Source organism: Protopterus annectens, chromosome 7.part0, assembly GCF_019279795.1.
Source record: "Protopterus annectens isolate FY-2018-M chromosome 7.part0, PAN1.0, whole genome shotgun sequence".
Taxonomy (NCBI): Eukaryota; Metazoa; Chordata; order Ceratodontiformes; family Protopteridae; genus Protopterus; species Protopterus annectens.
The window spans coordinates 840,163,732-840,176,754 of NC_056739.1; the positions used below are offsets into that span (position 1 = coordinate 840,163,732).

Here is a 13,023-nt window from a genome sequence, read left to right on the forward strand (position 1 = left end):
CAGTATTAATGGAGTCCACATTTTTTCCACTACTGTGCAACCATGGAGTTGGTATAAGTAAGGTGGTGGGAAGGGTACAGTGGCAACATTCACTGAAACTGCATTTTAGCAATTCAGTTTTATGATATTGTCACTCGCTGAAATTGACTTTCTCAAGTTAACGCAAATCCACCTTACTATATCTATTCCTAACAAAGTCATGATAAGAATGAAGGAGGAGGCTTCCATGGGTCCAGGCTGTTGAGGGGGCATGATCAGCAGTTTCCAGTGAGTGCAGTATTTCAATACCATGGTTTCTTTAATGAATGCCAAGATTGTACTCAGCTGTAGTTAAGAGCTAGGCATGTTAGCAACTGTAGCAAGGAGCTGAACTTTGGGAAGACTTGTTTTTGTCCTTACCTTGTTGAAATGGCACTAGTCTGAGGAACTGCTCAGGGTGCCAGATGGCCTAGTAATGGCTCTGACTCCTACTGATACTAACATATGGAGAGAGATACCACTATATCCCTCAGACTTATACATACCAATTCAATGGTTGAACAGTAGTGGGTAAAATTATGCCATGAATGTTAGAAAATCAGAAACATTTTATTTAAAAAAAAATAAAATAAAAATGCCCACAGCGACCCCCCAGGACACTTACGGAGTCCATAGCCTTGGAAAGGCATCTATTTCTTCTTGGGTATACTCATCAAATCGTTTGGGCACTACCCGTGGCTGTGGAAGTTCTTCAACCAAATTCTGAAGAATATCTTCTGGAATAATCTAAACAATAAAGGGATGGAATAGGGCATAAATCAATAAAATTAAGGTAGAAATTAGAAAGGAACAACTAGAAGGACAGTTCTTCTATCACTCTCAGTAGCCTGCAAATAACGCAGAAAATCTGAAATCTTAACTGTTAATCTAAACAATGCATTACATTTTATTTTACAAATCAGTGGCTCAGCCTCTTCTTGCTCACAGGAGCACAATACTGACATGTTACAAAGTTTTCAAACACTTTAATATAACCCTTTAAACATTAATTTTTGATTACATCAATTTTTAAGAATCATTTTTTACTGAAACATAACTCACTACAATCATCCTTGAATGCTTGCTATACAGCTAGGCACAAATATGAAACTAGATGCACCAACGTACTTAATAAAAAATGTATCTCAGTTAATGAATAGGTATTAGTCACTTGAGGTTCTCACCACAACACTTGGCATCCAATTCCAGAGCAATTTAAGCCTAATGCAAAGTGCTGATCCAATGTAATGTTGTTTGAAGTTTTGTGGATGCAGTATGTAAATGTGGAAGTATACAAGCAGTTTTTGGAGCGGCATGTCCACTGCATGATTCTATAACAATGCTGCACTGTAAAACTTTGCATAGCAGACTGCCGAATGCTACTATGATACACGGTATAAGGTATCCTGTGAGGGTCTCATCAAACAAAGCTACACTCCTGCAGTTTACAAGTCAGATCCTGGGTCCCAGGTAAAATACAGTAATCTGTGCCTGGCTTTGGCCAGGCTGCTGTCCATTTATTCAACAAGGGGAATGCAACAGTACCAATACAGGTCATAACTGAAGTGCATGCAGCACAAAACATTCAGGATGCACTGCCTGCACACAATCTGTAAGTTGGGGGGCAGATCGATTTCCAATAGATTTTACATTAGGGTGAGAGTGTGGGTTAACGGTATACAGGGCGTGTTTAAAGATTTGAGGGAAAGGGGTTGCTGTCAAACATAAAGGAAGCCACAGTGGTGGTTTTACCTAGACAGGAGGAGGACCCAGAGCAAACAGCAAATTTTATGCAATGTTTGTTATGTAATCCCTGATGCATATATTTATACTAGGGTGTCAGCTGCAAAAGTAGTGGTATAGGAGGTGGGTTTAATACATCTTGACATCCAGCAAGCATCTGACAATTTTAGCTGGGATTTTTTATTTAAAGTGTTGGATGATGTGATCAGGGATGGAATTTTTGTATAAGAGATTAGAGTGTTATAGTTACATGAATTTTTTACTGTAAGGCTCTCAGTAAAGGAAGGTGTACAGAAGAAGATAAAAGTAAATAAGTGAACCAGGTAGGGGTGCCTGCTATTGTCCAATCTTTTGCTAGCAGTGATGGAAGTCTTAGAGCAAAAGTTAAGCAAAGGGTATCTGCATGGCTGGGGGAAGAAATGGGTGAAGCCTCCCACTAATTATTTTGCCAATGACAGTATGCTAAAACTGGAAGAGATGGGCACTATTTTACCATGTGTGCTTAACAATTTTAGATTTGGAGTAAAGGATAAATTAAGGTTTATCCTCAAAAGTCAGTTGTGATCCCACTGGAAGAGAAAGATGGGCTGCTTCTCTTTGTGTGTGTGTGTGTGTGTGTGTGGTCAAATACTGGGGCATTAGGGTGTTTCTGAGTATGATGTACATCAGGCAGTGGAACTGGCGAGAGCTGCAGGATCACAACCAAGCGTTGCCTAATAGGTGGACTGGCCACTGTGGGCATTGGTGGGGTAGGAATGAAGTGGTAACAACTGGGATTCTACAGGTAAGTCTTACATTTGCTGTCATATGTAGGGCTGTTATTTAGGGATAAGTTGTTGACAGGAACCATTGTGAAGAGGGGTAAGAACAGCTAAAAGCCCAGTAATACCTAATTTAAGCGGCACGACACTCCATAGACTAGTACCTCTTCAAACCAAAGCAGTGAAGCAAAAATGATCATCTACAAAGAAATTAAATACTGATAACAGCCAGAAGCATTACATCAGTGCTGAATTGTAGTAGCAATTGAAATGTCAGTAATCTACTCTGGCACAGATAATCATGTAACTGCGTCAGGGACACTTTTCCCTTTGTCCCACCTAGCTATGGTTCTGAGGCCGAGAAAGGAAGGGGAAGATTATTTCTAGATTTCTACAACTATGCAGTAGCTGTAAGTATGAATCAGAAATTATGGGTGAAGGTGCAGGTGAGCTGGTTGTTTTGGGTGAAAGGGCGGGATCACAGGATGTTACTAGTCTACTGGCCCTGAGGCCCTTATAAGCCTAGCCAAGAGTTTAGCCCATTGTTAATCAGCACCTGGTATCCCTGTCCAGCAGGGACATGGGTGGAATCCCTGGGGTATATTTTCTGTTTCCCATCCAGTTATCCAGGTTGCGCTTAAAAAGGGGTAAAGAGATACTCTGCTTGATGTGGAAAGGGAGTCTATTCCATAGATGGGACACAAATCTATCCCACCAACAAGTCTTGTTGATGTCACAGACCAGGTTGAGGCCGCTCGTCCGGGTTACACGAGTGAAACCTGACTTGCGGACATGCAACAGTCTCATCAAGGTGGGGTCCGTGAATGCCTTGTATGCCAGACAGAGGTCACCTCTGAGGAGTCTGTATGAAACCAAGTAGAGGGATAGGGATTTTAGCCTATCTGTGTATGGTAGATGTTTGAGGCCCTGGATTCTCCTGGTGAGGAACCTCTGTGGTCTCACCAACTGCTGCATGTGCTTTGCGAGATACATGCCAAAAGGGGCATTGTGCTCAATGATGGGCCTTATAAGTGAAGAATACAGGGATGTTATGACCTCCTTGTCCCTGGATGAGATACCTTTACTTATGAGGTGGGCCATGTAGAAGGCTTTCTGTACAATGGAAGCAACATGGTGGGCAAAAGTCAGGTTGCTATCAACCTGGATGCCCAAATCCCTCACGACTGATTGAGTGCTTAAGACGTTATTAATGTGATAACTTGTGGGAACGTTACTCTCCCCAAAGGGGATGATGATGCATTTTTTGGTATTCAGCTTGAGGCCATGTTTCTGGCACCAGTCATGTGTCTTATTGAGACCCTCTTGGAGGATATCCACATCACTAGGGAATTGATGACGGCTCCCAGCTTGCAGTCATCTGTAAACTTAGTCAGCCATAGCCCAATGGTTTTGGCCTGCACCTCAGAAAAGTATATCCCAAATAGGGTACGCCGCTTGTTACAGGTCTACTGCTTGAGGTGGCTTCCCCTATTTTGACTACATGGGTTCTAGCAGTGAGACAGTTTGCTACTCATCTGGGAACAAGGCCACCCTTTATCCCCTGCAGGGGGTAAAGAAGGCAATATAACAGTGGTGTAGAGCACAGTGATATACAGAATAAGGAAGTAGAAGCCAGTTACTGAGGAGCAGACTACAGGAGCTGGGACACAGGGAGCTACAGGGTGTGCAGATGTGGGGCTTTAAGATGTAGTGGAAAGCAAGGTTTAAGGAGACTATGATGAAGTTTGGAACACAGAATGGGATGCAGATGGAGAATGATTGGCTTAAGACACTCCTGTAGAAAGATGGGCAGTATAAGAAAAGGCGGAGGTGAGGAAGAGAACACAAGGGTGGCTGTAAAAGAAAAAGGGAAGAAAAGGAAAAATCTACTAGGATTCCAGCTTTGAGGGTATCGGGGAATGGACTAGGAGATGAACAAATTGAAATGGAGTTGGGTTAGGTATGATGAGTTGTGAATGGAAGAGAAAGGAGAAAAAAAAGCCTGTTTAATGCTGGAGAAAATGGAACCAGTACTGGATTTTCAAACAAGTTTACTGTTTAGGTGGTATAAAATGCGAGTGGGAATTGTGGTGATGGAGAGGCTTCAGAAGACAGGGAAGGATGTCATCAGAATTAGTGACAGGGCAGTATTCATAATCTCAGCCTACGCCCCACAGCAGGGTTGTGATAGTGAGGAAAAGAGTGCAGTCAGACAGCAGTTGCAGGACCTACTAGATAAAGAAGGATATCATGAATTGGTGTTAATAATGGGTGACTTGAATGCACATATTGGGACAGGCAGAACAGGATAGGAGGACTGCCTGGGTCCACATTGGTGGGGCAACAAGAATAAAGAAGGTGAGGCCATTCTAGACTTATAGCAAATGGCTTGATAGTAGCCAACATATGGTTCAGAAAAAGAGACTGACACAAGATCACATACAAGACTGGCTAACATGCAACTTAAGCAGAATTGCTTCTAGTAAGGAAAGTGCACTGGGATAAAATCAGTGATTGCAAAGTCATCCCCAGTGAAACAATCAGCCCACTGCATAAACCACTGGTTGCCACAATCAGCTGCAAGCATCAGTATCTAAGGTCAACAGAGACAAGGATGAAAACCTGGAAGTTGACTAGAGAGAAAGCAGAACAGTTTAAGGAATTAGTCGTGGAGGAAGAGGAAGAAGAAGAAGAAGAAAAAAATAGGTGGAGCTGAAGGATTGCAGTGCTTCAAAACAGCATGTGTGAGGACTACAGAACATATATGCGGCCAAGGGAGGTATGGAAATAAGGTACTTATGGAAAGCTAGTGCTGGAATGCAGAAGTCTAGAAGTCATCAAAAGAAAGGAGGAGTGCATGAAAAAGTGGGAGATAGAAAAGATGGACCAGGCTAGGAAGAAGCACTGTCTGGCTAACCAAGAGGCTAAGAAAGGAGTTACAATAGCAAACAACAAGGCATCAGAGGCACTCTACCAACTTCTGGAGAGTGACTCAGTAAGTGGCACAAAGAAACCATATCAGGTTGCAAGGCAAAGACAGAAAGATAAAGAAGACAGTCAGACACCCGTCATAAGGGATGCCAGAAACAACCTAATCACTAGTCCACAGAACATCAAAGACAGATGGAAGGAGTACTTCCAGTAGCTTCTGGATGAAGAAAATTCCACAGAGGCAAGAAGAGGAGCCCACTATAGGAGAAGTAAGAACAGCATCAAGGAAAATAAAATGGAGGAAAGCAGCAGTCTCAGATGAGGTCACAGCAGGTAGGATAAAGATGCTGGGTGAGAGAAGGAAAAAATGGTTCCTAAGGTTACTCAGCAGTGTGGAGAGAAAGGTGTATTCCCAGATTTCTGGAGAATAAGCATACTAGTGCCAGTGTTCAAGAACAAAGAGGACATTCACAACTGTGGGCAGTACAGAGGTATCAAACTCTTGTCATACTGCATGAAAGTTTTGGACAGGATGATTGATAAATACACAAGAGTAGTATAAAGTAAGAAGGGAGATGAGCAGTTTGGATTCAGATCAGGATGCAGCACAAGTGACCCAATGTTTACAGTGAGTCAAGACAGTTAGGAAAAAGCTACATATGAGGAAAGAGTCCTACTGGGCATTCCTAGATTTGGAAAAAGTACATGACATGGTCCTAAGAAAGCAGAACCACTGCAGGACTGCTCAAATCAAAGTCCCAGAAAAACTGGTAGAATTTCATTTTATTTTTATTTTATTTTACATTTGTTGGCCGGGCTAGTCTAGCTGGATATATGTCCATTTTCAGTAGAGGCCCAGGGAGATGAGCTCCAAAGTTCAATTATAGTACATATCTACAGAAGTACATATATGAGATCGACTACATTAATCATAACTTAAACAGTATTAGCTAAAAAGTGGTTACAGGTATATAGAGTATATAACACAAAATATTGACTAAACGTAATACAATTTATCATGAGGCTGCAATTAACTGTTCAGAAAGATTGATAGTAAAACACATAATATAATTCTAGATATAAGAAGGGGAGGAAAGTAAGACTGGAATAGAAGTTGAGTAAGAAAATTCTAATCGTGAAGACTGGAACTTTTATAAGAGTATACTAATAGGTAAGGCTAGGTAGTAGAGGTAGAATGGTAGTTAAATTCTGATGTGTTTGTTACTGAGCTGAGACAGTGAGGTATAAACAGGGAGCTAGAGCATATAAGGTGGGGTTGAAACAAGTAGTGAGAGCATGTAGGTTAGTCAGGTTTAGTACAGGGGCACATCCAATGTGTTTTAAGGAAGAGCTTAAGTTTATTTTTGAACAAGGAAATAGAGGGAAGTGTAGAAAGTTCAGTGGGGAGTAAGTTCCAGATTTTCCCAACAGTATTAGTGAAGAGAGAGTCTCTAGCTCTATTGTTTGATTTGTTAATATTTATGAGGATTTTTGTTAAGATCTTAGGGATTTCAGGTTATTGTAGGGATGAAAAAGGTTAGATAGTATGGGTGTCTTAGCAGGTTGATAAAGAATTTTATGGGCAAAGATCAGTTGATTATATTTTAGCTGTTGCTGTAATTCAAGCCACCCTAGGTATTTTAGATTAATATAGTGGTGTGTTTTAAAAGGGTTACCAGTGGCAAATCTGGCTATGTTGCTGTAAGAGTTTTCTAGTTTTTTAAGGTTATTTTTTGACAGGTTATGAAAATGGGAGAGACATAGAGTAGGGTAGAGATTAGATGGGTGCGGGTGATAGTTATTCTAGTTGCAGGAGTGAGGAAGGGTTTGATCCTGTATAGAGAGCCTATTTTTCTGTTAGTTGTTTTCAAGATATTATTAATATGAGTGTCAAAGTTAAGGTTGTTGTCTATGGTGATACCTAGCAGTTTGGTAGTAAGATCCTGGGATATAACAGTGCTATTATTGGAAGCTATAGTGAAGTCAATTGGTGGAGATTTATTGGTAGGTGTAAAAAGTAGAAGTTTAGTTTTTTTGGGGTTTAGTATGAGACAGCGTTTTGTAAACCATAGTTCTACTGAGCTAAATAAGTTCTTTGTAAGGAAGTGAAGTTCAGATTCAGATGTGGCTGAGCATATAAGTGTAGAATCATCTGCTTATTGTATGCATGTAGCTTGGGGAACTGCTTTGTGAAGGTCACTGATGAATAAGGAAAAAGTACAGTTTTGTACCTACCATAAATGTAGATGTTCGAGGATCCACATTGCTGCAGTCCTAACTATTGGGTAGTCCGCTGTCCAGTCGGCCCGAATACCAAAGTATATGGCTGACGTCGGTCAGGGCGCATTAGACTGACGTCAGTACGTCAGGGTACTAATGCGCATGACCGACGTCATATCCTCAGTCTTTTCTTGCCCCAGATGTCAGAAGACCCTAGAAAGATAAGGCCAAAACCAAAAACTCCAAACATACCTGCACAAAAAATATGTACAATATATACAAAAGTACCAGAATATAACCTCACCTACACAACCACACAACCACCCCTAAACACAGAGGGGAAGGAGGGAGGGTAAATTGGACTGCACATTGGACATTTATGGTAGGTACAAAACTGTACTATGTTCTTCATTCCACATTGCTGCAGTCCTAACTATTGGGTAGAATCCCAAAGCAGAGGTAAGGGAGGCTGGCAAATCATAAGGAAGCAGGAACTGACAACATGCCTTGCAAAATAGCTGTGGCAAAACCAGCCCTAGACTTAGAGTAGAGAGGAAGGTGATAATGCTTAGAGAAAGTATGCACTGAACTCCAAGTAGCTGCCTCCAAAATATCCTTAGTTGCCACCCCCTTAAAAGGTTGCTGAAGTGGCAGTAGCCCTAGTGGAATGAGGCCTAATCCCAGCTGGAATCTCCTTGCCATGATGGGAATAACAAAATGCAATGCAAAACCCAATCCACCTAGAAATAGTTTGTTTTGACACAGGCTTGCCCTGCGAACCCAAAGCAAAAGAAACAAACAACTGCTGAGACTGCCTAAAATCCTTAGTCCTGCTCAAATAATAACGCAATTGCCTGTGTACATCTAAAGTGTGCAAAATCTTTTCCCCTTTATTTTGGGGATCTGCATAAAAAGTAGGCAAATGAATAGTTTGGTTTAAAGCCACACTAGAAACCACCTTAGGCATAAAGGAGGGATTAGTACGTAAAGATACCCTATCCTTATGAAAATCAAAAAGGCTCTACCGCCATAAGGGCCTGCAACTCAGAAACCCTTCTTGCAGAAGTAATGGCCAACAAAAAAGCAGTCTTCCATGACAAGTATTTCAAATCAGCAGTAGCCGCAGGCTCAAAAGGTTGTAGAGTAAGTTTCTCCAACACAAAAATTGAGATCCCAAGCAGGAGTAGGAGCTCTACGTGGGGGTCTTATATTCTTTGCCCCTCTAAGAAATTGCTTGAACAAAGGATGAAAACAATGGTGGGTCACAATCATAGTGAGCTGAAATTGCTGCAGCATGAATCTTAATGGAAGAGAAAGACAAACCTTTGTCCAATAACTCAGTAAGATATTGAAGAGCCACACTCAAATTAGGCTCAGAAATCTCCAAATTGTTTGCTGCACTCCAAAATAAAAATCTCTTCCATTTTTCATGACACTTTCCTTGTACTAGGTCTCTGGCTTCCATAATCACATTTAAAACTTGTTGAGGAAGTTGAGACCTGCTGTCTTTCAAAACAGAATATGCCAGGCTGTTAGATGAAGAGAATGAAGCTTGACATTGAGCAGGTGGACCGTCCCTCTGAGACAACAGGTGTGGAATCAAGGGTAAAGGCCATGGAGGCATCCTTACCAGACTCCTCAGTAATGGGTACCAGTGCTGCCGAGGCCAATCTGGAGCTATTAAAATCATCCTTGGCTTGTCTTGTCTGACCTTTAGAAGCACCTTTGGAAGAAGAGGCAGAGGTGGGAAAGCATACACATGAAGATTTTTCCAACTGAAAGAAAGAGCATCCACTTTCCAAGCTGTGTGATGAAACAAAGATACCCTTTATCCTTATGAAAATCAAAAGAAGGCCTCTATCATGCCATAAGGGCCTGGTAACTCAGAAACCCTTCTTGCAGAGAAGTAATGGCCAACAAAAAGCAGTCTTCCATGACAAGTATTTCAAATCAGCAGTAGTCCGTGAGGCTCAAAAGGTTGTAGAGTAAGGTTTTCTCCAACACAAAATTGAGATCCCAAGCTTAGGAGTAGGAGGGCTCGTAACGGGGGTCTTATATTCTTTGCCCTCTAAGAAATTGCTTGGAACAAAGGATGCTAAAAACAATGGTGGGTCACAATCATAGTGAGCTGAAATTGCTGCAGCATGAATCTTAATGGAAGAGAAAGACAAACCTTTGTCCAATAACTCAGTAAGATATTGAAGAGCCACACTCAAATTAGGCTCAGAAATCTCCAAATTGTTTGCTGCACTCCAAAATGTAAAATCTCTTCCATTTTTCTGTACACTTTCCTTGTACTAGGTCTTCTGGCTTCCATAATCACATTTAAAACTTGTTGAGGAAGTTGAGACCTGCTGTCTTTCAAAACAGAATATGCCAGGCTGTTAGATGAAGAGAATGAAGCTTGACATTGAGCAGGTGACCGTCCCTCTGAGACAACAGGTGTGGAATCAAGGGTAAAGGCCATGGAGGCATCCTTACCAGACTCCTCAGTAATGGGTACCAGTGCTGCCGAGGCCAATCTGGAGCTATTAAAATCATCCTTGGCTTGTCTTGTCTGACCTTTAGAAGCACCTTTGGAAGAAGAGGCAGAGGTGGGAAAGCATACACATGAAGATTTTTCCAACTGAAAGAAAGAGCATCCACTTTCCAAGCTGTGTGATGAAACCTCTTTGTGCAAAACTTTGGCAGCTGGTGGTTTAGTGGAGAAGCGAACAGATCTATGTCTGGAGTTCCCCATGACACTGTCAATTTTTGAAATACATGAAGATCAGTTTCCACTCGTGGGGATCCATGATTTGTCTGCTTAACACATCTGCTAAGGAGTTCTGTGCTCCCGCAGAAACCTTGCCTGAAGAGTTAGTTGCAAGCTGAGCGCAGTCTCCCATAAAATCATCGCTTGCCTGCACAATGGGTAAGAATGTGTTCCCCCTTGTTTGTTGATGTACCACATGACAGTTGTGTTGTCTGTTAGAATCAACACCTGCCCTGGAAGAAGTAACTCCTTGAAAGCCATTAATGCAAACTGGACTGCTAACATCTCTTTCATGTTGATATGTAGATGCTGTAGTCTGGCAAGGCCACTTGTCTTGTATCCACTTTCCATTTAGATGAGCTCCCCAAGCAATGTCTGAGGCATCTGTCGTTAGAATCTGACTCGCCTCTGGCGGGTCACAGAAAGTCCCTTGTTTAGGTGACATTCCTGAGCCCACCACAAAAAATTCCTTTTTGAATGCAAGGTATTATTTGATTGACCGTGTCCAAATCCACGCAGTACTGTGTACATACATTTTTGAGATACCATTGCAGCTTCCTCATATGCAGTTTGGCATTGGGAAGCACCAGAATACAAGATGCCATGAACCCTAAGGCTTGAAGGACTGTCCTTGCAGTCAGCACGGACTGAAGAGATAGTTGATGGAAGTAACTGGAAAGATTCTTTCGTTTGTCCGGGGTTAAAAAGGCCATCTGGGCTGCTGTATTCAGTCTCACACCCAGAAAGCACATGTCTTGAGAGGGTACTAGACTGGACTTTATTTCATTCACAGAATACCCTAGGCATCTTAGCACTGCTATGACATAATCCAAATGCTGTAGAAGGTCTTCCTTTTCTTGAGCTAGAATCAGGCAATCGTCCAAGTAAGGATAGATTTGAATTCCTTTTAGCCTGAAGTAAGCTATCACTGAGCCAGAACCTTTGTGAATACTCTGGGCAGTGGATAAGCCAAAGGGCAATGCAGAGAACTGATAATGAGAATTTCCAGCTCGAAAACGCAGATACTTCCTGCAACTTAGTCTTATAGGCACATGAAGGTAAGCTTCCTTGAGATCTAAAGTTACCATCCAGTGATCTTTGCCCAGCAGAGGTAAAAGCTGTTGTAACGTCAACATTTTGAACTTGGGAATGTCCAGATAAGTGTTGAGGATAGATAAATCCAAAATTGGTCTCCACGTGTTCCCCTTCTTGGTACTAGGAACAGGCGAGAATAAAATCCTAGGCCCCTTTCTGGTACAGGAACTGGCTGAATGGCCCCTATTTGGAGCAACAGAGAAATTTGCTTGTGAGCCTCTTTTTCTTTGTAGAGGAGGAATGTCTGGCATGCCTTTGAAAGGAGGCAAGGTATGGAAATAAAACCTGTAACCGTGGTGAATGATATCCAGAACCCATCTGTCTTGGGTAATTAAATCCCAATTTTCTTTGAAAAGAGACAGCCTTCCTCCCAAAGGTGCTGCCAGGCGAGAATGTACTGGCAGCTGAAAAGGCAGGTCATTGGGTCTGCTTACGAAAGGACTGACCCCTGCCCTCACCAGAAGTCTGAGCAGGGAACTCCCTGTCCTAGGCCTAAAAGAACCTTGAGCTCTGCCCCTACCACGTCTAGACCTACCCCTAGACTGGGAATCATAAGCAGGATAAGTCCATCCCTTAGAAGGCCAATTTCTACTAAACTTGGAGGCTGCACCTGCAAAAATCCTTAACAGTTTGCATAGACTTAGCCTTGTCCTCCATTTTCTTTAAAACTGCTTCCACAGGCGAACCAAACAACACATCAGACTGCAAAGGAGCATCCAAAATCCTTGTTTTAACATGCTCAGCTAAATTCTGATCTCTCAACCAGGCATGCCTACGAAGAACAGAACCAGTGGCAGCCACCCTCGAGGAGGCCTGCACAGCATCAAACCACACTGCAAGGAATGTTTACCCACCTGTTCAGACACATGAACTAAATCCTGCAACTCTTTACACTCAATACCTTCTGCCAGAGCATCCACCTTAGATTTCAATTGTGAAAGGAGGTAATTCTGATATTTTAACATGTGAAACTGACAATTCAACGCCCTCATGGCTAAAGTGGAAGAAGTATACACTTTCTTTCCCCATCTATCCAAAGCCCTTGCCTCTTTATCAGGAGGAACAGGATTTTTAACAACAGAGGCCTTCACACCTTTAGGCCCCTGAGAGACAGTTTCCGGGTCTGCCCTAGGACTCTTAAAAAGATACTTATGAGCTTCAGGCACCCTATAGTACCTATCCGGTTTAACTGGGGCAGGAGGCAAAGAATCAGGATTCAGGGAAGCCTCTGCAAAAACATCTTCCACCACATTCAGAACAGGAGGTATAGCCAAAGGCCTGTGCTGGGGTAGAAACAAGAATTCCCTAAGCCTCTTCCTGGAATCAGAGAAATCTTGACCTTCCCATTTAAAATGCTCCCTCATGGAATGCAGAGTCTCTGGAAATGAAAAATCCTCAGGAGGAGAAGCTGAAGGAGTAGAATCATCCACATCAGAATCAGAATAAGGAGGATACTCCTGCAAGTCTTCTGCCCGAAGACTCAGAAGCCTCGAACATTGC

The 13,023-nt window shown here is 42.3% G+C and overlaps 2 protein-coding genes across 9 annotated transcripts in view; both read right to left on the minus strand.

The window, feature by feature from the left end:
* Positions 1-13,023, minus strand: part of BNIP2 (BCL2 interacting protein 2) — a 2,487,402-nt gene that overhangs the window by 1,464,129 nt on the left and 1,010,250 nt on the right. The gene's annotated exons all lie outside the window — the stretch shown is intronic.
* The window catches only part of MRPL13 (mitochondrial ribosomal protein L13), a 506,205-nt gene that overhangs the window by 143,104 nt on the left and 350,078 nt on the right, over positions 1-13,023 (minus strand). For 4 of the 5 annotated variants that reach the window (XM_044077384.1, XM_044077380.1, XM_044077382.1 and 1 more), the window contains one exon: positions 644-765. In XM_044077384.1, coding sequence (XP_043933319.1) covers positions 644-765 — 122 coding nt within the window. Of the gene's footprint in view, positions 1-639; positions 766-13,023 lie in introns of those variants that run through there. The other variant, XM_044077381.1, reaches the window with a different exon arrangement.